The sequence below is a fragment of the Cetorhinus maximus genome, chromosome 3 (genome assembly GCF_964194155.1).
Source record: "Cetorhinus maximus chromosome 3, sCetMax3.hap1.1, whole genome shotgun sequence".
Classification (NCBI taxonomy): Eukaryota; Metazoa; Chordata; class Chondrichthyes; order Lamniformes; family Cetorhinidae; genus Cetorhinus; species Cetorhinus maximus.
The window spans coordinates 133,976,661-134,001,398 of record NC_135881.1 but is presented as its reverse complement, the minus strand read 5'-3'; the positions used below and the strand labels follow the sequence as shown (position 1 = coordinate 134,001,398).

At 41.2% G+C, this 24,738-nt stretch overlaps 1 protein-coding gene across 2 annotated transcripts in view; it reads right to left on the bottom strand.

Annotated features, from left to right (window-relative positions):
- tax1bp1b (Tax1 (human T-cell leukemia virus type I) binding protein 1b) overlaps positions 1 to 24,738 on the bottom strand; it is a 711,119-nt gene that overhangs the window by 99,646 nt on the left and 586,735 nt on the right. For both annotated transcript variants that reach the window (XM_078539019.1, XM_078539018.1), the window contains exons 3-4: positions 3,352 to 3,454; positions 2,547 to 2,734 (exon numbers count right to left, since the gene is read on the bottom strand). In XM_078539019.1, coding sequence (XP_078395145.1) covers positions 2,547 to 2,734; positions 3,352 to 3,454 — 291 coding nt within the window. The remainder of the gene's footprint in view (positions 1 to 2,546; positions 2,735 to 3,351; positions 3,455 to 24,738) is intronic.

Here is a 24,738-nt window from a genome sequence, read left to right as displayed (position 1 = left end):
CTCTAGAGAATTGCAAAGATTCACAACCCTTTGAATGAAGTAATTTCTCCTTATCTCACTCATAAATGATCAGTCCCTTATTTGAGACTGTGGCCCCATGTTCTAGATTCCCCAAGTCAGGGGAAACATCCTCTCAGGTTCTACTCTGTTAAGCCCTTTGAGAATCTTGCAAGTTCAATGTGATCACCTCATGTTCTTCTAAACTCCAGAAAATATAGGCCCATCCGGATGGTGTTATTTCCTTATTGGCCATAGTTCTGCAAGCGCTGGCAACCCTCTGATGTTTTATTCAGAAACTTCCAAGTTTGATTTGGTCTTCACCTAACAGCTATCAGGGATCACTTGACAGCAATTAAAGCGGAAAATTTTGTTAGATTTTCCTCCCCTATACACAACAGTACTTCTATAGCTGCCTCAGCTGAACTCATTTCACTAAGCATAATTAAGGAAGTGAACTTGAGCCATTGATGCCCCACTTTTCACCAATAACAGCAGGAGAGCTGGCACTACCCTATTGTGATGGCTAAAATATTGAGGGAGAAAAAGAAAATTCCCCCACTCTGCCACCATCTCAGAAAATGCTATAATAGACTCAGCAGCTAAGATAGAATTTGTGGAGAGAGAAACAGAGTTAATTCTTCAGGTGGATGACCTTTCATCAGGACAGAGGGTAGCAGTGGAAGGGTGCTTTTCTGAATGGAGAGCTGTGACTAGTGGTGTTCCGCAGGGATCGGTGCTGGGACCTTTGCTGTTTGTAGTATACGTAAATGATTTGGAGGAAAATGTAACTGGGCTAATTAGTAAGTTTGCAGACGACACTAAGGTTGGAGGAGTTGTAGATAGTGAAGAGGATTGTCAAAGGATACAATGGGATATAGATCGGTTGGAGACTCGGGCAGAGAAATGGCAGATGGAGTTTAATCCAGACAAATGCGAGATAATGCATTTTGGAAGGTCTAATACAGGTAGGAATTATACAGTAAATGGCAGAACCCTTAAGTGCATTGGCGGGCAGAGGGATCTGGGTGTACAGGTTCACAGGTCACTGAAAGTGGCAACGCAGGTGGATAAGGTAGTCAGGAAGGCAGATGGCATGCTTGCCTTCACTGGCAGGGGTATTGAGTAAAAAAGCTGGGAAGTCATGCTGCAGCTGTATAGAACCTTGGTTAGGCCACACTTGGAATATTGCGTGCAATTCTGGTCGCCACATTACCAGAAGGATATGGAGGCATTGGAGAGGGTGCAGAGGTGGTTTACCAGGATGCTGCCTGGTCTAGAAGTTATTAGCTATGAGGGGACGTTGGAGAAACTCGGATTGTTCTCACTACAGCGGCGGAGATTGAGAGGCGACTTGATAGAAGTTTACAAAATTATGAGTGGCATGGACAGAGTAGAGAGTCAGAAGCTTTTTCCCAGGGTGGAAGAGTCAATTACTAGGGGACATAGATTTAAGGTGAGAGGAGAAAACTTGATAGGAGATGTGCGGGGCAAGTTTTTTTACGCAGAGGGTAGTGAGTGTCTGGAATTCGCTGCCAGAGGAGGTGGTGGAAGCAGGTACAATAGTGGTGTTTAAAAGGCAGCTTGACAAATACATGAATAGGATGGGAATAGAGGGATACGGACCCCGGAAGTGCAAAATGTTTTAGTTTGACAGGCAATATGATCGGCGCAGGCTTGGAGGGCCGAAGGGCCTGTTCCTGTGCTGTACTTTTCGTTGTTCTTTGTTCTAGGACCCGAGCATCTGTAATATTGTGTTTCTGGGGTACATAATCTATTCTTCTTCTCTGAGCTTAGGCACATGGATATTCTTGATGAATCTTATTTGCCCCAGGTGGTTGTGCATGCTCATTTGCTAAATATATTCAAGACAGAGGTTGATACTAAGGGATAGGGGAATAGTACAGAAAGGTGGAGCTATGATCAGCTATGATCTTGCTGGCCTACTCCAGATTCTATTTCTTATGTTCTATTTCATGCATTCATACATATTCCAGCACGGATAGTGGGTGGAGCAGGAATCCCAAGTTCCCCAAAACCAGGAACGATGAGTCAACTGTACCAATCCAATTACTTCCGAACAGAAATTGCCAGAAAGTGCCTTACACAATAGGCCACTGAGAGAGCTCAATTTAACCAATGAGTAGCTCCTGACTGACCAGTAGATATGCTTTATAATTGCAGTACAAAAGTAGAAAATGTTGAATTTAAATGAAGTAGCAATTTTGAATGCTACAAATGCATACTGGTTCATTATGTAGTCAGTTGATACAACTGAATCCAAAGTGTTCAATTATATTGGCAGCATAGGGTTCCAGATTTGGTGAAGTAGTCTTTCAACTTGCTGCATTTTGGATAGGAGGAGATAATGGTAATATTAAAAGAATCAAAAGATTTTAATGATAGTTCTCAAAAGGTGTAGACAAAGGTGCATTCGAAGCCTATGCACTATTAATATATTTGAGAAGATCTAAATGCATTCTGTACACTTGGTTGCCTTTGCATGTATGTCGAACCTTTATATTAAAATAAAATTGGAACCATCCTACCTCAAGAAAGCTAGTTTTTGTTGTCACCACCAGCATATCAGAGTTGGTGTCATCTTCCATGGTAAGCAGATCATCTGTGGGAGACGGCACACGGAACTGAAAAGGTGTGCTTGCTCCTCTGATTTCTCCCTTATGTGTTACATAGCAAAACTGATAAAATTCTCCATCGTCATTTGGAAGGTAATAGCCTGTTACAAGATAGAAATTTTTTTCAGCAAATATTTCTTAACTTTAAAGACCCCAATTCACTTAATTTTATAAAGTGTTAATCTTAGTAGTTAATTTCTCAGCTTCAAATCATGGGCCTGAATTTTCAGGATGTCAGGGGCTTGGCCCCTGCCATTCAAGGAGTTGGCGGGGAACATATCATGTCCAACCCCAGCAGCCCTGATGCCATTTTAAGCTCTAACGAGTGTTGACTGGCATAAGGTGGGACTTCCGTTCTCATTCTCCGTTCTGCCTTGGAAAGCTGCCGGCCAATCAGATTGGAATTTGGCCATGAAAAATCATTGCAAAACATACATTCACAAAACAATTAGACAAATCATTAATGCTGTTGCCAATGTACAGTAATTGCTTTTAAACTAAACCATCAGTCAAATGCACCAAAACATCCAAAGAATGCACTGGTGAAATACATGACCAAAGTTCATCTCCACGGGTGCTGCCTGGCTTGCTCAGTATTTCCAGCATTTGCTGTTTTTATTTCAGCTTTCCACAGTATTTTAACTTCATGCTAGACAAGTAACTTTAAAAAAAAGACACAGCTCTGAAATCTATCAAACATGTGTTTGAGTTTGCTTACCTTGGAAAACGATGACACGATTAAAAGAAATTCCTTCTGCATAATTTTCTGGCACTTGAGACCACAAAAATGTATAGTAATCACGAGCAGTGCTCCAACCAACCTATTCACACAAGAAAATGAAATGAACCATTCTCAATATTCATGTTCTATATACTGTAACTTCAGGTATGTTTTTCCAACAAGTGCTAATTTCGAAGAATATCTGATGCACTTCCAAAATTCTGTTTATAAACAAATATACTTTTTGTACAGCTGCAGTAAAACTTCTCTACTTATATATTCCATTCCCCTTGCAATAAATGCCAACATTCCATTTGCCTTCCTAATCATTTGCTGTACCCGCATGCTAACTTTTTGAGATTCTTGTATGAAGACATTATCTAGATATGCATGCATTAATGCAAAATCAGTGCAACTAAATGCTGGTTATTCCAAAAAATACCCATGTGTGCAATGGTACCAGATGTTGCACTATCGTAGATAACCTATATTGAGTTAGGACCAATAAGAACTGTGGTTACACAGCTTGAAGGCCAACTACACACAACGTACTGCATGGCAAAAGCAAATATAATCTACCCACAAGACATCCCTTTCTGTATTAAGTGGAAGGAATCAATTTAAAAGTATGCTCTGTACTTTGCATCATTTGTAATGTGTAAAGACAATGTGCCCATAATATTTAATATACACATTATTCAGGGCTACTCAGTCTATGGCTATGATGGATTGGGAAACGTTACTTAAAGGGATGACAGTGGATAGGCAATGGCAAACGTTCAAAAAGCGCACGGGTGAACTGCAACATTTATTTATTCCTGTCTGGTGCAAAAGTAAAATAGGAAAGGTGGCCAAACCATGGCTTACAAGGGAAATTAGAGATAGTATCAGATCCAAGGAAGAGGCATACAAATTGGCCAGAAAAAAACAACAGAGCTGAGGATTGGGTGCACTTTAGAATTCAGCAAAGGAGGACCAAGGGATTGATTCAGAAGGGGAAAATAGAGTACGAGAGTAAGCTTGCGGGGAACATAAAAACTGACTGTAAAAGTTTCTATAGGTATGTGAAGGGAAAAAGATTGGTGAAGACAAATGTAGGTCCCTTACAGTCTGAAACGGGGGAATTTATAAAGGGGAACAAAGAAATGGCTGACCAACTAAATACATGCTTTGGTTCTGTCTTCACAAAGGAGGTCACAAATAACATCCAGAGATGTTGGGGAACACAGGGTTTAGTGAGAGGGAGGAACTGAAAGAAATCAGTATTAGTGGGAAATGGTGTTGGAGAAATTGATGGGATTGAAGGCTGATAAATCCCCAGGGCCTGATAATCTACGTCCCACTGTACTTAAGGAAGTGGCCTAGAAATAGTGGATGCATTGGTGGTCAAATCTTCCGAGATTCTATAAACTCTGGAACAGTTCCTACAGATTGGAGGGTAGCTAATGTAACCCGACTATTTAAAAAGGGAGGTAGAGAGAAAACAGGGAATTATAGACCAGTCAACCTGACGTCGGTAGTGGGGAAAATTCTAGAGTCCATAATAAAAGATTTAGTAGCTGAGCACTTGGAAAACAGTGGCAGAATCGGACAGAGTCAGCATGGATTTACGAAAGGGAAATCATGCTTGACAAATCTACTGGAATTTTTCGGAATGTAACAAGTAGAGTTGAGGAGGGGAAACCATTGGATGTGGTTTATTTGGACTTTCAGAAGGCTTTTGACAAAGTCCCACATAAGAGATTAGCATGTAAAATTAAAGCACATGGGATTGGGGGTAATGTATTGAGATGGATAGAAAACTGGTTGGCAGACAGGAAACAAAGAGTAGGAATAAACGGGTCTTTTTCTGAATGGCAGGCATTGACTACTGGGGTACCGCAGGGATTGATGCTGGGACCCCAGCTATTCACAATATACATTAATGATTTAGATGAGGGATCTAAATGTAATATCTCCAAATTTGCAGATGACACAAAGCTGGGTGGGAGGGTGAGCTGTGAGGAAGGTGCAGAGATGCTTCAGGGTGATTCGGACAAGCTGAGTGAGTGGGCAAATGTACGGCAGATGCAATATAATGTAGATAAATGTGAGGTTATCCACTTTGGTAGCAAAAACAGGAAGGCAGATTATCTGAATGGCTATAAATTGAGAGAGGGGAATGTGCAACGAGACCTAGGTGTCCTCGTACACGAGTCGTTGAAGGTAAGCATGCAGGTGCAGAAGGCGGTAAAGAAGGCAAACGGTATGTTGGCCTTCATAACGAGAGGATTCGAGTACAGGAGCAGGGATGTCTTGCTGCAATTATACAGGGCCTTGGAAGTGTGCGCAGTTTTGGTCTCCTTATCTGAGGAAGGATATTCTTACTCTAGAAGGAGTTCAGCGAAGGTTTACCAGACTGATTCCTGGGATGGCAGGACTGACATGAGGAGAGATTGAGTTGGTTAGGATTATATTCACTGGAGTTCAGAAGAATGAGGGGGGATCTCACAGAAACCTATAAAATTCTAACCGGGCTAGACAGGGTAGATGCAGGATGGATGTTCCCGACGGCTGGGGGTCCAGAACCAGGGGTCACAGTCTGAGGATACGGGGTAGAACATTTAGGACTGAAATGAGGAGAAATTTCTTCACCCAGAGAATGGTGAGCCTGTGGAATTTGCTACCACAGAAAGTAGTTGAGGCCAAAACATTATGTGTTTTCAAGAAGGAGTTAGATATAACTCTTGGGGCAAAAAGGATCAAAGGATATGGGGAGAAAGCAGGAGCAGGCTATTGAGTTGTATGATCAGCCATGATCATAAGGAATGGCGGAGCAGGCTCGAAAGGCCGAATGGCCTACCCTGCTCCTATTTTCTATGTTTCTACGTATTTACGAGGAATCACGCATCGATTGAAGATAAATCTGCGAAGAGGGGCACTGAGCACATTTTAACTAATTCATTCAATAATACATCAACATCATGCATTTATATAGTCTATACAGTCCCACCACCACAACATCAAATTGTTTCTTAAATGCTTCCAGGGATTTTGCCTCCACCAGTCTACCGGTGGAACAATTCCTGGGTTCATTGCCAGTACAGGGAGTAGTTGAGGTGAACAGTATAGATGCATTTTAGGGTAAACTAGATAAACAAATGAGGGAAAGGGAATAAAAGGGTTATGCTAATATAGTGAGCAGGGATGCAAACAAGAGGATGCAAAGAGGTTCAAGTGGAGCATAAATGTTGGCACGAACTGGCTGACCACAATGCCCTATTTCTGTGCTGGATATTCCATGTAATGCATCATTCTTGGCATGCTGGCCTCGGGAGCCAAGGTAAATCGTGGGAAGAGCGAGGCCATGTTCTTTGGGAACTGGGCTGACCGATCCTTTGTCCCCTTCACTGTCAGGGCTGACGGCCTGAAGGTGCTGGGGATATGGTTCGGAGGGACCAGGGCATGCGTTAGAAACTGGAAGGAGCGAGTGGCTATGGTGAAAAGGAAACTGGGCATGTGGGAGCGACGCTCCCTCTCCATTGCGGGAAAGAACCTGGTCATCAGGTGTGAGGTACTCTCGCTGTTGCTGTACGTGGCGCAGGTCTGGCCCATTCCAGACTCCTGCGCGATGGCGATCACTCGAGCCATCTTCCGCTTTATCTGGAGGTCGAAACTGGATCGTGTCCGCAGGGACGCGATGTACAAGCCTCTAGATAAAGGGGGAAAAAACGTGCCCAACATCGCCCTCATACTGATGGCCACCTTTGTGTGTGGCTGCATCAAGCGGTGCGTAGACCCTCAGTACGCAAACACCAAGTGTCACTACGTGCTGAGGTTCTACCTGTCCCCGGTGTTGCGAAGGATGGGTCTGGCCACGCTGCCGCGGAACGCTCCAAGTAGTTGGACCGTGCCGTACCACCTGTCCCTGGTGGAAAAATTTATGCAGAAAAACACCTTTGACCACAAGTCCATCAGGCAGTGGTCAGCACGTAACGTCCTAGAGGCCCTGAGGGAAAAGGAGAGGGTGGACCCTGTGGGATGGTTCCCCGAGCAGACTGTCAAAGTCATTTGGCAGAATACCTCATCGCCAGAACTTTCCAACAAGCACCAAGACGTAGCTTGGCTGGTGGTGAGAAAGGCCCTCCCCGTCAGATCCTTCCTACACGCCAGGAGGCTCACCCCCTCTGCATGTTGCCCTCGAGGTGGCTGTGGTGGGGAAGAGACCGTTGTTCACCTCCTTGTGGATTGTGCCTTTGCAAAGAAAGTCTGGAGAGAGATGCAGTGGTTGCTGTCGAGGTTCATCCCGAGCAGTTCTGTGACACAGGACTCTGTGCTCTACGGGCTGTTCCCAGGGACACACACCGAGACAAACATCGACTGCAGCTGGAGGATCATCAACTCGGTGAAAGACGCGCTTTGGTCTGCCCGAAACTTGTTGGTCTCCCAGCACAAAGAGTTGTCCCCGACCGATTGTTGCGGACTGGCACAATCCAAAGTCCAGGACTACGTGCTGAGGGACGCACTAAAGCTTGGGGCAGCTGCCGCAAAGGCGCAATGGGGAAGGGTCGCTGTCTAAGACCTTTCTACCACAGCGCACCGAGAGACTGGGAACTGTTTAGAGCCCCTCGGGCTGTACAGATCAAAATGAAAGGCTGTAAATGATTGTAATATTGTTTGTACTGATGCACCTGGTGATACATTTTGTAAAAGTTTAACCTGGATTGTACCCTTGTAATGTTGTTTTTGAAATGGTTTGGAATGTGATTGAAGATATTTTATGAATAAAGTATATTTTTTACAAAAAAAAATCATTCTTGGCATGCTGATCTCAACCTTAAATTGTTTCTTTAATTGGTTAGAAACTATTTTTCTAGCCCCATTCTTGGCTAAGGTGTTTAATTCTTTAGATTTACTCTCTGCTTGTCATTTACTACCAATATGTCTCTACTTTTCAGGCGCCTCCCTTGGAGGACGAAAAGTTTGAGTTTCTGCTGTCTATTTTCAGAACGCCGCTTGACACTAGGAAGCAGCCTCATTACTCTGCTTTGCACAACCTGTAATTCTTGAATACTTGCCTCATGTCTCAGCGAGCAGAAACAGGTATAGTACACAAAATTTGGCCAGACTATATATTTTGAGCAGGATTTCATCCTCATTGTTGTTAACATCCTGGCTGTTCAGTGTAGCATTCAAATTGCATTATCAATTGCTGCTCTGTAGTGGTAGTAAATTTTATTGCAACAGATGCAAAGACTCTCAAAACCTCTTTCAGTGTTAGCTATTTCAACATTGTTAATAGAGTACTTATATTACATATTTTTTGTTCTGATAAGAAACATTTTACACCTGACCATGTTGAATTTCCATCTACTTTTAACATCAATATAAAACAAAAATCACATTTGGGATTTAAGCCATAAAATTTTGATGGGAGTGGACGAAGAGTAAAGGGGTTAAATAGGAATGACAAATGGTTTTCCCTTTCTACCTGCTGAAATTAATTGTTCAATCAATGTTCTATTTCAAATGTGCTCCCGTCCCACAAACATATCAGGGGATTTTTCACCTATGATCTACAACATCATCCAATAACTTAGGTGCAACCCACATGTGGCGAATTGGAAACCCAGATACAGCTCATTATAAAAAAGAGTAATAAACACTGCCATCAGACTTGTGGTCGCAATATGCATAATTCACAATGCATATGTATCTTTAACCTTTCTGTGCATTTGTTAATTACATTGGAGAACATAAAGCAATGTGTGCAAGTTCTTTGATCACTGTGGGTGCTTTGCTTTTTGGTTACTGAATGATAGCAGATGTTTGCTTAGTGAATGTATACATATAGGTAAACTACCTGTATTGTGAGAACGCATGCATTCTATTAAGATTATTGCATGTGGCTAATCAGCAATTTCTGTTGAACATCACTGATGCACAGTACACCAGGAACTATGCACAATTATTTCTCAATGAATATTCCAATTATTCAAGAAAACTTCAAAAAGAACACAAAATCTCAATCCCAATAGGCCACTAAATAATTCAAGAAAATAAAACTAAGCAAGTTGAAATTTCAAAACATACTTGTAAAGTAGGGGAAAAAAAGTGTTAAGGCTACTTTAGCATTCTGAACTAAACAAAAGCAAGTAACACCTTTCTGGTCCAAAGGATTAACTATTTTATTGCTGTTTAACTTTTAAGATTGAATAAAAAGATTTTTATGATATTATCATCCATCTATTGAATGTTAGAACTATGTACACTTCAACAGTGTTTATTTGGCTTATTGGACATTATTTAGCATACAGGATTACTTCAGTGTAGTTCCTTATTTCAGGTCAGAGCATACAACAAGTGGGCATTAATTGGCTTCTCAATCAAAAGCAGAAAGAAATGAAATAAAAACGAGGAAATCAAAATAGCCCTGCTTTTATAAATTTCTTCCTAAGAATGACACTGACAGATCAGAGAGCAGATCATCTGATATAGAATGATTTTGTAACACTGTACAAAGAATGGAAGGAGAAATAACTGAAGAGGAAGAGAATAATTTTTACAATGAACGCATAAAACAGTTGTCATCTTTCAGAGAGAGGATGCAAAGATGCATTTTTCCTATTCTTCTCCAATCTTTTGGTTTGTTACTCTACATACACATAGGTTGGAGGCTCCAGTTTTGCTCTTCCTCACCCTTCACTGCTGCTTGGCACTAACAAAAGAGGATTCTTACTCAAATAATTTCATAAACATAATGCAACTTGAATCAAGACCAAATACTTCTGTATGAAGCTAATCCACTCATGGTTGTTACTCCTTCCACCTAAGAAACATTTTCATCACTTCAATAGTACACACTGAATTATTTTAAAGTTTCTATTTTGCCAAAATCAAAGAATGGTGTTACAGCTTTCACAGGTTTAACCAAACATTTACTAGTTAGAGTCTACATCAATTATTTTGATCTTCCATGTATCAGCTCCTACTATCATAAACACTCATAATCCACAAGAGAAGCCTGGTCTTCAACTGAACAAGTGTCAATTCCAAACTAAAAGAACCTCAAACCAACAATTATTGCAATGCCTATTAAATGAATTGCATTTAAGGAACCTTTCAGTTAATTGCTCCCTTGTTGCAATAGCTAATAGAGTATGCTTTGCTACATTCTAAGAAGACTTAGTAAAAGTATAATAATAAAGGTAATTCTTTTGCAATTCTTTTTGTTGTTAGAATCTGTTCCATTTAATTTATTGTTGCAGTATCTAAGGGGTTAAACAGTACATTTGTTTTAAGCATGCATTTGTTAGCACAAACTCATGTTATTAACCTATATATTTTTATTAATTATCAGTCTATCTTAGTAACATTAAATGACACTTTAAAAACATACACTTGTGATTATAACAAATAACTTGATTATTTTGAACCTTTGCCCATTTGAGTGTAAGGAAAAAATCAATAATGAAAATTGATTTAATTAAAGTTCTGATCTCATAAATACAGTAATTTCTCTATGTAGGTGATAGAGTGGGTTATAAAGTGACAGCTACCAGGGGATGGCCACTTTTTAAAAAAAATAGGGTCATTTAAAATCTATTTGAATTGCACCGAAACTCTCAGCTGCATCCAGTTCAGCACATTAACAATGTACATGCATACTTGGCTTGAGGGGTAAGAGGCGATGACAACTTGTTAACCCAGCATCTCTGAGAATTACAAAAAGAGATCTTTGGTGAAAGGACAGATGTTAACATCGTTGGACCTTATCAGGACTGTGACAAGCTTGTCAAAATTGATTGCTTGTTAAAACTCTCCTAGGGAATTGAACTGATAATCACAGATGGAATTTTTACTGCTGCACCAAGTCACAAGCCAATGCTCCACTAAACCCTTGATAAAAAGATTACATAGAAAAATAGAAATGAAGGAATTGAATGTGTTATTTCAAATTTCTTTCATTTGTACTTTTTCAATTGATTTCACTGACAATTTATCAAATGTGGAACGGATACAAGAAACTGACCACTGACCGAAATAGAAACAGGACATGCTGTAATTACACATGTTGTTCAGCATTTTTAAAAATGTATTTACGGGATGTGGGCGGCGCTGGCTAGGCCAGAATTTATTGCCCATCCCTAATTGTCCTTGACAAGGTGGTGGTGAGCTGTCTTCTTGAACCGCTGCAGTCTCTGGGATGTAGGTACACCAGCAGTGGTGTTAAGAAGGGAGTTCCAGGATTTTGACCTAGCGACAGTGAAGGAATGGCAATATATTTTCAAGTCAGGATGGTGAGTGGCTTGGAGGGGACCTTCCAGGTGCTGTGTTCCCATGTATCTGCTGCCCTTGCCCTTCTAGATGGTAGCGGTTGAGGGTTTGGAAGGTATTGCCTAAGGAGCCTTGGTGAGTTTCTGCAGTTCATTTTGTAGATGGTACATATTGCTGTCACTATTCATCAGTGTGGAGGGAGTGAATGTCTGTGAATGGGGTGCCAATCAAGCAGGCTGCTTTGTCCTGGATGGTGTCAAGCTTCTTGAGGGTTACTGGAGCTGCACTCATCCAGGCAATTGCAGAATATTCCATCACACTCCTGACCTGTGCCTTGTAATGGCGGACAGGCTTTGGGAAGTCAGGAGGTGAGTGACTCACTGCAGGATCCCTAGCCTCTGACCTGCTCTTGTAGCCAGTGTTTATGTGGATAGTCCAGTTCAGTTTCTGGTCAATGGTAACCCCAAGGATGTTGACAGGGTGGCCGGGGGTGGGGATTCAGTGATGGTGATGCCATTGAAAGTCAAGGAGCAATGGTTAGATTCTCTCTCGTTGGAAATGGTCATTACCTTGCACTTGTGTGGTATGATTGTTACTTGTCAGCCCGAGACTGGATATTGTCCAGGTCTTGCTGCCTTTGGACATGCACTACTTCAGTATCTGAGGGGTCACAAACGTTGCTGAACACTGAGCAATCATCAGCGAACATCCCCACTTCTGACCTTATGACGGAAGGAAGGTCATTGATGAAGGAACTGAAGATGGTTGGGCCGAGGACACTACCCTGAGGAACTCCTGCAGCATCTATAAAGGAGTAAAGTTTCGAGTGACTTCAGAAATCAAGACTTTTCGTTAGATAGAATAATTTTTGCACATGTATGTCTCTATGGTATACACCCTTCTAATTCTGTATGGAAAATGTACTTAATACATTTAAAATGTGCAAAAGATTAAATTTTGTGGTTTCTTTTATGTCTCAGCCTTATATGCATGTTTAAAATTTTCTTTTAAAATAATGCATTGGCTGGTGGGGGGCGCGTTCCCCAGTGCATCTTTTGGCAATCCCCAGTTACGATGGCCTGGAGTCTGAGAGTTACAGGCCAAGATATCGGCACTTCTTTCTCTATCACCGGATGTTGTCTACAGCCTATCCAGAACGCGAAAAATGTGGACGTTCATATTTTTATAATAAAATTCACAACCAATGTTTTATGTGCAAATCAAAAGGTCCTAATTCAAAACATGAATCCTTGCTATCAAAGACAAATAAAACAAATGCATCTGATTTTAAAAACTATGAAAATAATTAAACAGTATGCCAAATGTTTAACAGATATTAGTGGTCTTCTGCGGCATTTCTCATGGGTTGCCACAACCTACAGCATGGTTTATGTTTACTGTGATCCTGCAGCAGAACAAATCACAGACATTTTGATAGGGTGGACACATGTTTCCACTTGTAGGGAAGAGCAAAAGCTAGATATCAAAAGAAGATAGTTACCAAGAAATCAAATAGGGAATTGAGAAGGAACTTATTTATCAAGAGAATGATGAGCATGTGGAACTTGCTACCACAACGAGTGGTTGAGGCAAATTGTATTGGTGCATTTGAAGCAGTTGTTCCCAAACTGTGGTTCGTGACCCCAAAGGGGATCACAGAGATAGCATTTGGGTCATGAGCAAACTTCCCCACTAGCACCAAGGCCCAGGTGGTGTCCAGACCTGCCCTTACCCTGCACGTCTCTAGATACTGCTTCTTGGCCAAGGGCTATGAGCTGGAGCAGCTCAGATAAGTAAAGGACTGATGAGTACACAAAATAACATTTTTACAAAGTACTTTAAAAATGCAGGTTTTCATATTTATAAGCATTTATGCTTTAATTTATAAATGCATGAAATTTAATAATCATATACTGAATATTACAATGCTGTTTTATTGCTGTTTAGTTTTTGCTGGCATCTGTAGTCACAATCGTTTTCAAGTGTTAAAATAGGGTCAACATTGGAAAATAGTTTGGGAGGTGCTGAGTTAAGGGGAGGCCAGATGAGGAAGAAGGGAATGGAGAGTTATACTGACAGAGTTAGATGAGGAAGCATCAGGGGAGCATAAACACCATCATTTAATGCGTGGGCCAATGGCCTGTTTCTGTGCTGTATATTCCATGTAAAATCTAGCAGAAGTTTCCCCATTGCTATAGTACAGCAAATTGATGAAAGGAATGCAATAATAACTGGCATGATACAAGGTAAAAATATTGCCCACTTTACAGCTACTGAAAACGATATTTAGAGATAATATTTATAATACTATTTAAGAACTACTTAGTAAGAACTTTTCTTTGTTTATTCTATGCACAAAACATTCTTGTCTTTCTGTTATTTATAGGGTCCTAAAGGGTTTTTCTCTCCTCATTGCCCACAAATATTTTTAATACATGCTGAAACCAACATTCAAATATTGGGCCATAACTTCATTGGAGTAGCAATCAGTGTCGGATTACTTATGCAAAATTTCTTCTGTGCCTACCTTGCCCGACCTTCTGACTCATGCCAGGCAGGATCCAGTTAGCGCAGCCGTCTCTGAAACCCAGCGCCGCAGTCCAGCGGAGTTGGATTGAAGAAGGGCACGCCCCCCTGTTTTTTACAGCACTAGCTGCTGCAATCCAGGTAGATTTAAAGGTCCGATTGCAATTGCAATTGACAGGCCCGGGGGATTGTTGGGGGGGGGGGGGGGGGGAGGTGGGTCAGGAGGAATCCCATGTGGAATCTGGGCAGGGGGGCGGTTTGTGTCTTTACAATAGTTACCCGGAAGTTAGAAAAGGTTTTAATTCTTCTAACTTTTTCTGAGTAACTATTTGTGTAACACAGCCGGAACCATCCGAAGGTGGCGATTTAAATCACATTTTTGGATGGTTCCCAGAGCAGGGCAATTGCCCAGTGGAAATTTGCACTTCTGGGCAATGTTGTGCAAACCCTGACCTTTGAAGTTCCTCGAGGGGTTTCCAAGTGCATCTTTGGGGTACCCCCCAAATCCAAAGCTGGGGAGTTCAGAAGTTATGGCCCATTGTTGTACCCAGGTGCTACCCCCATCCCCTGCTGGACTAGTGTCGATTTGCCATTGTCTAGGAAGCACTAACTCTGGGCACATGCGGCTCAACTCGGGTCAAATATCAGTACGCCTCAAAAACAAACCTATTGTAACCATCAACTTTTCATATGACACCTTAAACTGTATAAAACATTGAAAAATGAAACCATGCTTTGTTCCCCCACCACTTCTGCCCCACACTGTTTACAGTCTTTCATTTTTGCAACTCACGCACCTACAGCTAAAACTTGTTAGTTCTATAGAAGGAGGCGAAAGCTGTAACTCCCATCAAGCATTTCCATCCCAAACACTGCATTTATCCTCAGCACTCAAAGCTGGGTTGCAATTCCCAATTCAAACCCTGGGCTCCATATGGAAGCACAGGCTAACATGGGGGAAAGCTTCTAGCAAACATCTATAACGTTAAGCTGAGCAGTGACATTGATTATTTAATGATCAAGAACTACATAGTTTTTTTAATGCTTAACCTGTAAGTGTTATTTCTAGTTGTGTGCATTTACTTCAATGAAGGAAAATGCTGGAATGACAACCACATGAAGACATTTCAGCAATTTGGTTGGTTTTATGGTATGTTCCCATTGATGAATCTTAGCTTTAAAAAAAACAGAAACTATAGTTTGCTGCCCTAATACTTATCCAATCAGATTCTTGACTGATAATCTGATAGTGAAGTGCTTATTTCAGCCAGTCATTAATTGCTTGCCTTATGGATAAGTAGGGCTATGAAATATAGCACCATATGATACAATGACTCTGAGGTCACAATTTTAGGTGTAACCCTTTTAAGAGATATGACATGACGGACGTGTTAAATGCAAGACCCAATGTAGACTGCTTTTAGTTCACCATTGCTGGGATGCTTTTTAAACAAACATACTTTAACAGAGCTCAAGGTTAGGCCAGCTTAAAAAAAAAGGCGTGCAAATTAATACACAAACTGGAACATGGACTCTCGCAGTTAAGACCCTTTTGAAAACAACTTTATTTTTAAAAAGCAAGAATTAGTCAAACAAACAAATGGGCCTTAACAAATTATGATTTCAGCTATTGTAATAAATTCACCTATCATTCAACATCAGCAGGGATATGTTAATTCAACTCATTCACCCTTTCAAGCCAGAATCTTTGGTAGTATACATCACGAAAAAAATGCTCAGGAATAAACAAACAAATCAACTGATATTCATGTTACTCAAAAGTTTTTATAGCCATTTTTTTCCCCCGAGAAATGTCCTGATAGAAAAAGCTCTTTAAAGACACCATTGGATCATTCTGTGGAAAGTTAACATTTCTGCTTGATTCGATCACTTTTTCTTGAAGCTGACAAATTTTGGTCTCAAAGGTGAATAATGTCATCATCAGGGATGCTGTACTTTTTTCATTTGTGTGTTAGCCTTTATGTTCTACGTAATCATTCAGCTCCACAACCCAAGTCTCAATGTTGCATTGCAGTGATATTGAGTGGCAACTTCAGGGTTCTGAAGATCAACATTCATTTCACGTACAACACTTAGTAGAAAAAGGACTTTCAAATCCATTAGTGGGTTGAATTCAAAGCCAGGTTCTTGGCGTTGACAGTCTGAACTAACCCAAGCAACATCCATTTTTCAATCTAACTCTTTTTTTTTTAAAGCTGTGAATAAGTAACATTGAAATCACACTACTCAACTCATTTGCTAAATGCAGCTAAACAGAGCAGAAGATTGATTTCCAGTCTGTGCTAAATCAATGAATATTAGTTGAAGTGGCAGCAGGGGCATTATAACTATCCTTAAGGAAGGGGAAAATCAGCTACTTGAAGTACTCTACAGTAAACTTCCAGTGAATTTGAGGTTATACCTGATTTGCAAAACTATTCTTTGGTCACCTGGTACAGCCAAGATATTTTTGGCATGATATAATTTGAACTTTTGAAAATATACAAGTGTAAAAATAATGATTCTAAACAAATTTCAACAATGGCAGACGGTAGGGGAACCAAAAATCAGGGCTCCTTGAAAGACAAAGGAAATAGAAAATATGAAAAGAGAGAACATTTTATGCATGTGAAGTGGATCCTTCAAGTGAGAACCAGGCCATATACAATAATTTGAAAGAAGTGAAAAGAGAATGAGAGAATAAAATGACAGTTAACATAAAAGGGAGCCCAAAAATCTTCTACTGGCACACACATGAGAGTTACAGCCAGGGTAGGTCCTATCAGAGACAAAGGAGGTGATGTATGCTTAGAGTTGCAGTAGAATGCTAGAATACTTAAAGAGTGCTTTGCATTCATGTTTACTAAGGAAGAGGATGCTGACAAAATACGGGTAGAATGGGAGATGATTGAGGTACAGAGAGCCACAGTGGACTCAATGGGTTGAATAGCCTCCTTCTGTGCCAGAGTAACTATGACTCTATGAGGTAATGGATGGGGTGAAAATGAATAGAAAGGATGGACTGGAAAGGCTGACTATGCTTGAGTGATAAATCACCTAGTCTGGATGGCTTGCAGCCCAGGTTACTGGCAGATTGGCTTGCCCAGATATGGGAGAGGTGTCAAAAGATTGGAGAGTGGCAAATGTGGCATCCTTATTCAAGAAAGGATGCAAGTGCATTCCAGTAACCACAGGCTGGTCAGTTTAGCACCAGTGGTGGCTAAGTTTTTAGAATAGTAATTAGGGAAAAGATCAACAAGTGCTTGTTGAGTTCTGAGCTCATTAAGCAGAGCTGGCACTGAATTGTAAAAGACAGATTGACTAATCTAATTGACTTTTTAAGAAGAGTTACAGAGAAGATTGAAGGAGGCAAAGCAAAGGATGTTGTCTATGGATTTTAAGTGTTTGACAAAGTACCACATAAAAGGCTGATTAACAAGTTGAGGCTCAGGGAATAGGAGATCAGTGTCAGCTTGGACAAAAAAACTGGCATAAGGAAAGGAAGCAGCGAGTTGTGGTAAATGGTTGTTTTTCAGGCCGGAGGATTGTAGACAGTGCTGTTACCAAAGGATCACTGCTGGCACCACAGCGTTTTTTTGATATATGAAGGAATTGTATATTGGAATACAGAATTAAATTTCAAATTTTGCCAATGATTCCAAACTTGGAGGTGTGGCAAACAGTGAGAAATGATACCAATGTACTGCAACAGGACATTTATTGGCTAGTAGAACAGGCAGACAAGTGATAAATGAAATCTAACACACAAGTATTAGGTGATGCATTTTGGCAGAAGGGATAGGGAGAGGCAATATAGACTTAATGGCAAAGTTTGAAAAGAGAGTGTGGAAGAACAGAGGGACCTGGGGGCTCATGTGCATAGATTATTGAAGGTGCAGAACATATTGATAGAGTAATTCAAAAAGCATATGGGATGATGGGCTTCATGAGTAGAGGTATTGAGTACAAAAACAGGCAAGTTATGCTGAACCTTAATAAAGCTCTGGTTAGGCCACAACTAGTTGTGGTTACCACATTTTAGGAAGGATGTGAGGGTCCTTGAAAAGGTGCAGAGGAGGTTTACAAAAATGGTTCGAGAGATAAGGGGTTTTACATACAAGGTTAGGATAGAGAAGCTGGGGTTGTTCTCCCTGGACCAAAGGAGGTTGAGGGGAGATTTGATAAAGGTGTACAAGATTATGGCACATTTAATTAAAGTAGACAACAAAAAGCTGCTCATTAGTTATGGGTACAAGGGCTAGGAGAGGTTTAAGGTAAAAGATACAGGGGAGATGTGAGGAAGAACTTTTCACGCAGAGAGTGGTAATGACCTGGAACTCACTGCCCATGAGGGTAGTGGAAGTGGAGACAATCATTGATTTCAAAAGGAAATTGAGTAGGCACTTGAGGGAAATAAATTTGCAGGGCTAAGGGGACAGAATGGGGGAGTGGGACTGAATGGATTGCTCTACAGAATGCTGGTATGGACTTAGGGGGCTGAATGGCCTGTGTCATAATGACAATGCTCAGTCCAGAATTTTTAGGAAATGAAGACAGCAAAAAAAATTTGAAACTTCTTCAGTTCCAGGCTAAGTTATACAGATTTATTTTTCTATTACCTTAATGTCTGCATTTATAGATGTTATCTTAAAGTCAAAATTGTTCATAGTTTAATTTCTTTCCTCACAAGCCTTCCCTCCAATCTGACAATTGTCTGTAGAATGCTTTCATCACAATGGCCACTATGATGTGGTGATGTCGCTGGTTTGTGCCAAGAAAATTGATCCCAGCTAAGGCTGTAATGGACAGCCAGAAGCAGCTTCAGTGTAAAGGGTTGGGTGGGGAGGGAAGGGGAGGAAAAATCAGCACGATTCCTGCTGCTGCTGATTATCTAGCAAATCCTTCATTCTCAGTTGAGATTAGAATTCTCTCACAGTTTGCAAATAATCATTATTTAGGTTTTATGTGAAGAACATGGCCTTGGATAACAGAGGTCTAATCAAGACTCTTAGAATTATACTCTTATATGATTGAACATCTTAAGGAGAGAAGAAATTTTGGGCAGGGGCAAACTCCTTATTTCACAGGGTTAATACATTTTGCAGTGTATTCAGGTAACCTTAATAATGCAAGCATCCATTATCTGGACTCTTCATAATTGTATACTTATCTGCAACTTAGTTAGTCAGTCAGTCAGAGTACATTCAGGGAAGCAAGACAGAACATGGCACAATTGTGGAAGAGGAAAAGAGAGAAAAAAAAGAGGGAATAGATAGAAATCTAAATGTAAAGTTCACTGGCATATGATCACAGAACTAAAAAAAATACAGTATAAAAGATGCTGACTAGAAAGGAATGTTCAGACAAATTTTGTCATTTGTATCCTGCACTGATCCTAATCATTGAATTTTACAAATATTTAGGACAACAGCATATTAAATCATTTTAAAACATGCACAACTCATTTAGAAGTAGTCTACTTCTGCTATACAAAAAAAAACTAATATAGAGACCAAAATAAAAGCAAAATGTTGCAGATGCTGGATATCTGAAATAGAAACAAAGTGCTGGAAAAACTCAGCAGGTCTGGTAGCATCTGTGGAGAGAGAGAAACAGAGTTAACATTTCAAGTCCAATATGACTCTTCTTCAGAACCCAAAGTTTTGAGTTTCAAAGAAGAGTCATACTGGACTTGAAACATTAAGCTTTGTCCTTTTGTCTATGACATCTTTTGGTTATCTCCAACTATCACTGGTCCTCTAGCCAGCTCTTCTTCTTCTTCTTCTTCTCCCCCCCCCCCCCCCCCCCCCCCCAACCTTAAACCAGCTTATATTTCACCTCTCTTCTATTTTTACTTAGTTCTGTTGAAGGGTCATTCGGACTCGCAACGTTAACTGTGCTCCTCTCCGCAGATGCTGCCAGACCTGCTGAGTTTTTCCAGGTATTTTTGTTTTGAAACATTAACTCTGTTTCTCTCTCTCCACAGATGCTGCCTGACCTGCTGAGTTTTTCCAGCAATACGTTTTTTTTAAATATAGAAACTAATTCCTTAATCATGCAACCTACAAAGATGGCCACAAGATGGCGCTAGAGATGTCTCATGTACCTTCAGAAACAGAACTCCATTAAATGATTTAAAGTACACATCACTATTATGGTTTGCAATTCTTTTCTAGATTATAATGCTATAAATCAACCTGTACTTGGAAGCTACTGTAAAATCTCACTAAGTAACAACCACAGAAAACAACAGCAGCCAGCAGCTGGCCAAACTATGTGGAAACAGTCAGCCTTGAGCCACAGCCTTGCCATGAGCTCATCTTCCTAACCAGAATGAGCAAGAATTAGTTAGAGCTTTCATGACTGCTAGCCCACTGTTCTCACCAGATTTTACCCACACATACATTCTGTTGGATCAAAGGTACAGCATAACTCCTCACAAATGTGGGGCTGATAAAAAAGGAATAAAAAAGTTTGAGATCTTACTTGCTTCAAAATCTTGAAATTTAAGATGGTCTATTAGCTTTGCAATACAGTTGATAACCAATACAACCACAATTATTTTACCAAACAAAATCACGTTAATCAGTATGATCAATTTTTTCAATAAAATTTCCCAGCACATGCAGGTGATTCTACTTAAATAAGTGGGGATGTTTGCAGCTGATTGCACATACAAATATATGAATTAGGAGCCATTTGGCCCCACAAACCTGCTCTGACATTTGATAAGATCATGGCTGATCCGATTGTGACCTCAACTTCACTTGCTTGTCTACCCCCATGCCGTTTGACTCCCTTGTCAATCAAAAATCTAACTAACTCAGCCTTAAATACATTCAATGACCCTGTTCCACTGCCTCTGGGGAAGAGAATTCCACAGGTTAACAACCCTCTGAGAAAAATAATTTCTTCTCATCTCCATCTTGAATGAGACACCTCTTAATTTTTAAACTGTGCCCCCTAGTTCAAATCTCTCCCATAAGGAGAAAGATCCTCTCAGCATCCACTCTGTCAAGTTCCCTCAGGATCTTATGCATTTCAAAGAGATCACCTTCCATTCTTCTAAACTCCAATGGATATAGGCCCAACCTGTTTAACTTTTGCTGAAAAGACAACACCCTCATCCCAGGAATCAGTCAAGTGAACCTTTTCTGAACTGCTTCTAATGCAATTATCTTTTTTCAAAAAAGGAGATCTAATATGTACACAGTGTATCAGATGTGGTCTCACCAGCTGATGTAAACATCCCAATTTCATTTTCCATTCACCTTGCAATAAACACCAATATTCCAGATGCCTGGAATTGTGATATAGTAGCCATCACTGAGACGTGGTTGAGGGAAGGGCAGGATTGGCAGCTCAACATTCCGGGATATAGAATCTTCAGGCTAGACGGGAAGGGGGGTAAAAGAGGTGGCGGCGTTACAATATTAGTTAAGGAGTCAGTTACTGCAGTAAGGAGAGATATCATCTTGGAGGGGGCATCGAATGAAGCTTTGTGGGTAGAGCTTAGGAATAAAAAAGGGGAAACCATATTATTAAGTGTTGACGGTGGTGACATTAAATGTGCACATTTCTTAGCTAATATCACCACCATCAACACCTGTTTGTCCTTTTGTCTATGACATCTTTTGGCAATCTCCACCTATCACTGGCCCTCTATCCAGCTCTACTTGTCCCACCCCCCCTTAAACCAGCTTATATTTCACCTCTCTTCTATTTTTCCTTAGTTCTGTTGAAGAGTCATACGGACTCGAAACGTTAACTGTATTCCTCTCCACAGATGCTGTCAAACTTGCTGAGTTTTTCCAGGTATTTTTATTTTTGTTTTGGATTTCCAGCATCCGCAGTTTTTTGCTTTTATCACATTATTAGGTATTTATGATAGACCCCCAGATAGTCAGCGGGAAATTGAGGTGCACAATTTGTGGAGGTGTGTAAAAACAATAACAATAGGGTAATTATATTAGGTGATTTTAACTTTCCCAACATTAATTGGGATAGACATCGTGTTAAGGGCTTGGATGGACTGGATTTCTTGAGATGTCTACAGGGGAGTTTTTTAGGTCAATATATAGAGGGTCCAAAAAGGGAAAGTGCATTGCTGGACCTAATTCTGGGGAATGAAGCCGGACAGGTGGCTGAGGTGGTGGTGGGCGAGCATTTTAGCGATAGCGACCACAACATGGTACAGTTTAAGTATGTTATGGACAAAGAAATAGACAAGTTGCAAAAAAATGTTTTGGATTGGGGGAAGAGTGGATTTTAGTAAAATAAGGCAGGATCTGGCCAAGGTAGACTGGGAACAGTTACTTGTGGGGAAATCTACAGAGGAACAGTGGGAGGTGTTCAAAAAGGAAATGGGGAGGGTACAGGCTCAACATGTTCCCTCTAGGGTGATAGGAAGGAGTAACAAGCCCAGAGAACCATGGATGACCAGAGATATTCAGGTTACGATGAGAAGGAAAAGAAAGGCTTTTAGCAGTTACAAGGGAAGCAAATCAGCAGAGGAATTAGATGTGTACAGACAGTGCAGGGTGGAGCGTAAGAAAGCAATTAGGAGAGCAAAGAGGGGATATGAGAAAGCTCTGGCTGGTAAAAGTTGGGAAAATCCCAAGATATTCTCTAAGTATTTCAATAGGAAGAGGATAACCAGGGAAAGCGTAGGGCCCATAAGGGACCAAGAGGGCAATCTATGGGTGGAGCCAGAGGACATCGTTAAAGTGTTGAATGAATACTTCACGTCCGTCTTCACCCAAGAGAATGAGGATGAAGGTATCGAACTCAGGGAGAAAGACTGCGAGGTTCTTAAGCAAATTGATATAGGGAGCGACAAGGTATTGGAGGTGTTTCAGGCTTAAAAGTGTACAAATCTCCAGGTCCGGAAGCTTTGTGTCCCGGGCTGCTGAGGGAGGCAAGGGAGGAGATCGCAGGGACTCTGGCCTGAATTTTTAATTCCTCTCTGGCCACCGGGGAGGTGCCAGAGGACTGGAGAACAGCTAATGTGGTTCCGCTATTTAAGAAGGGTTGTAGAGATAAGCCAGGGAACTACAGACCAGCGAATCTCACGTCAGTGGTAGGGAAACTATTGGAGAAATTTCTGAAGGAGTGTATCTATCTCCACTTGGAAGGGCAAGGTTTGATCAGGGATAGTCAGCATTGCTTTGTCAGAGGGAGGTCATGCCGAACAAATTTGACTAAATTTTTTGAGGTGGTGACCAGATGTGTAGATGAGGGTAGTGCAGTTGATGTAGTTTATATGGATTTCAGCAAAACCTTTGACAAGGTTCCACATGGGAAACTTATAAAGAAGGCAAAGGCACTTGGGATACAGGGTAATTTGATAAGGTGGATTCAAAATTGGCTTAGTTGTAGGAGGCAGAGGGTGATGACAGAAGGATGCTTTAGTGACTGGAAATCAGTGTCCAGTGGCGTACCACAGGGATCTGTACTCTGTGCTCGGTCCCCTATTATTTGTCATTTATATAAACGACATAGATAACTAAGTGGGGGGTAGGACTAGTAAGTTTGCGGATGACACAAAGATTGGCCGGGTGGTTAACAGTGAGGTTGAGTGTCTTGGGCTACAGGAAGATATAGATGGGATGGTCAAATGGGCAGATAAGGGGCAATTGGAATTTAACCCTGAAAAGTGTGAGGTGATACACTTTAGAAGGAGTAATTTGACAACGGAGTATTCAGTGAACAGCATGACACTAGGAAGTTCTGAGGAACAAAGGGACCTTGGCGTGTGTGTCCATAGATCTCTGAAGGCGGAGGGGCATGTTACTGGGGTGGTGAAAAGGGCAGATGGGACACTTGCCTTTATCAATTGAGGCATAGATTACAGAAGTAGGGAGGTCATGTTGGAGTTGTATAGAACCTTGGTGAGGCCACAGCTGGAGTTTTGTGTGCAGTTCTGGTCACCACATTATAGGAAGGATGTAATTGCACTGGAGGAGGTGCAGAGAAGATTCACCAGGATGTTGTCTGGGATGAAACATTTAAGTTATGAAGAGAGATTGGCTAGACTTGGGTTGTTTTCGTTGGAGCAGAGAAGACTGAGGGACGACCTGATCGAGGTGTACAAGATTATGAGGGGCATGGACAGGGTGGATAGGGAGCAGCTGTTCCCCATAGTTGAAGGGTCAGTCACAAGGGAGCATAAGTTCAAGGTGAGGGGCAGGAGGTTTAGGGGGGATGTGAGGAAAACCTTTTTTTACCCAGAGGTTGATGATAGTCTGGAATGCACTGCCTGGAAGGGTGGTGGAGGCGGGTTGCCTCACATCCTTTAAAAAGTACCTGGATGAGCACTTGGCACGTCATAACATTCAAGGCTATGGGCCAAGTGCTGGTAAATGGGATTAGGTAGGTAGGTCAAGTGTTTCTCACGTGTCGGTGCAGACTCGATGGGCCGAAGGGCTTCTTCTGCACCGTGATTCTGTGATTCTAATCACTTGCTGTACCTGTTTTTTGTGATTCACGTACCAGAACACCCAGATCCCTCTGTGCCGCAGAGTTCTGCATTTCTCCTCATTTAAATACTACACTGTTTTTCTATTCTTCCTGCCAAAGTGGACAAATTCACATTTTCTCACA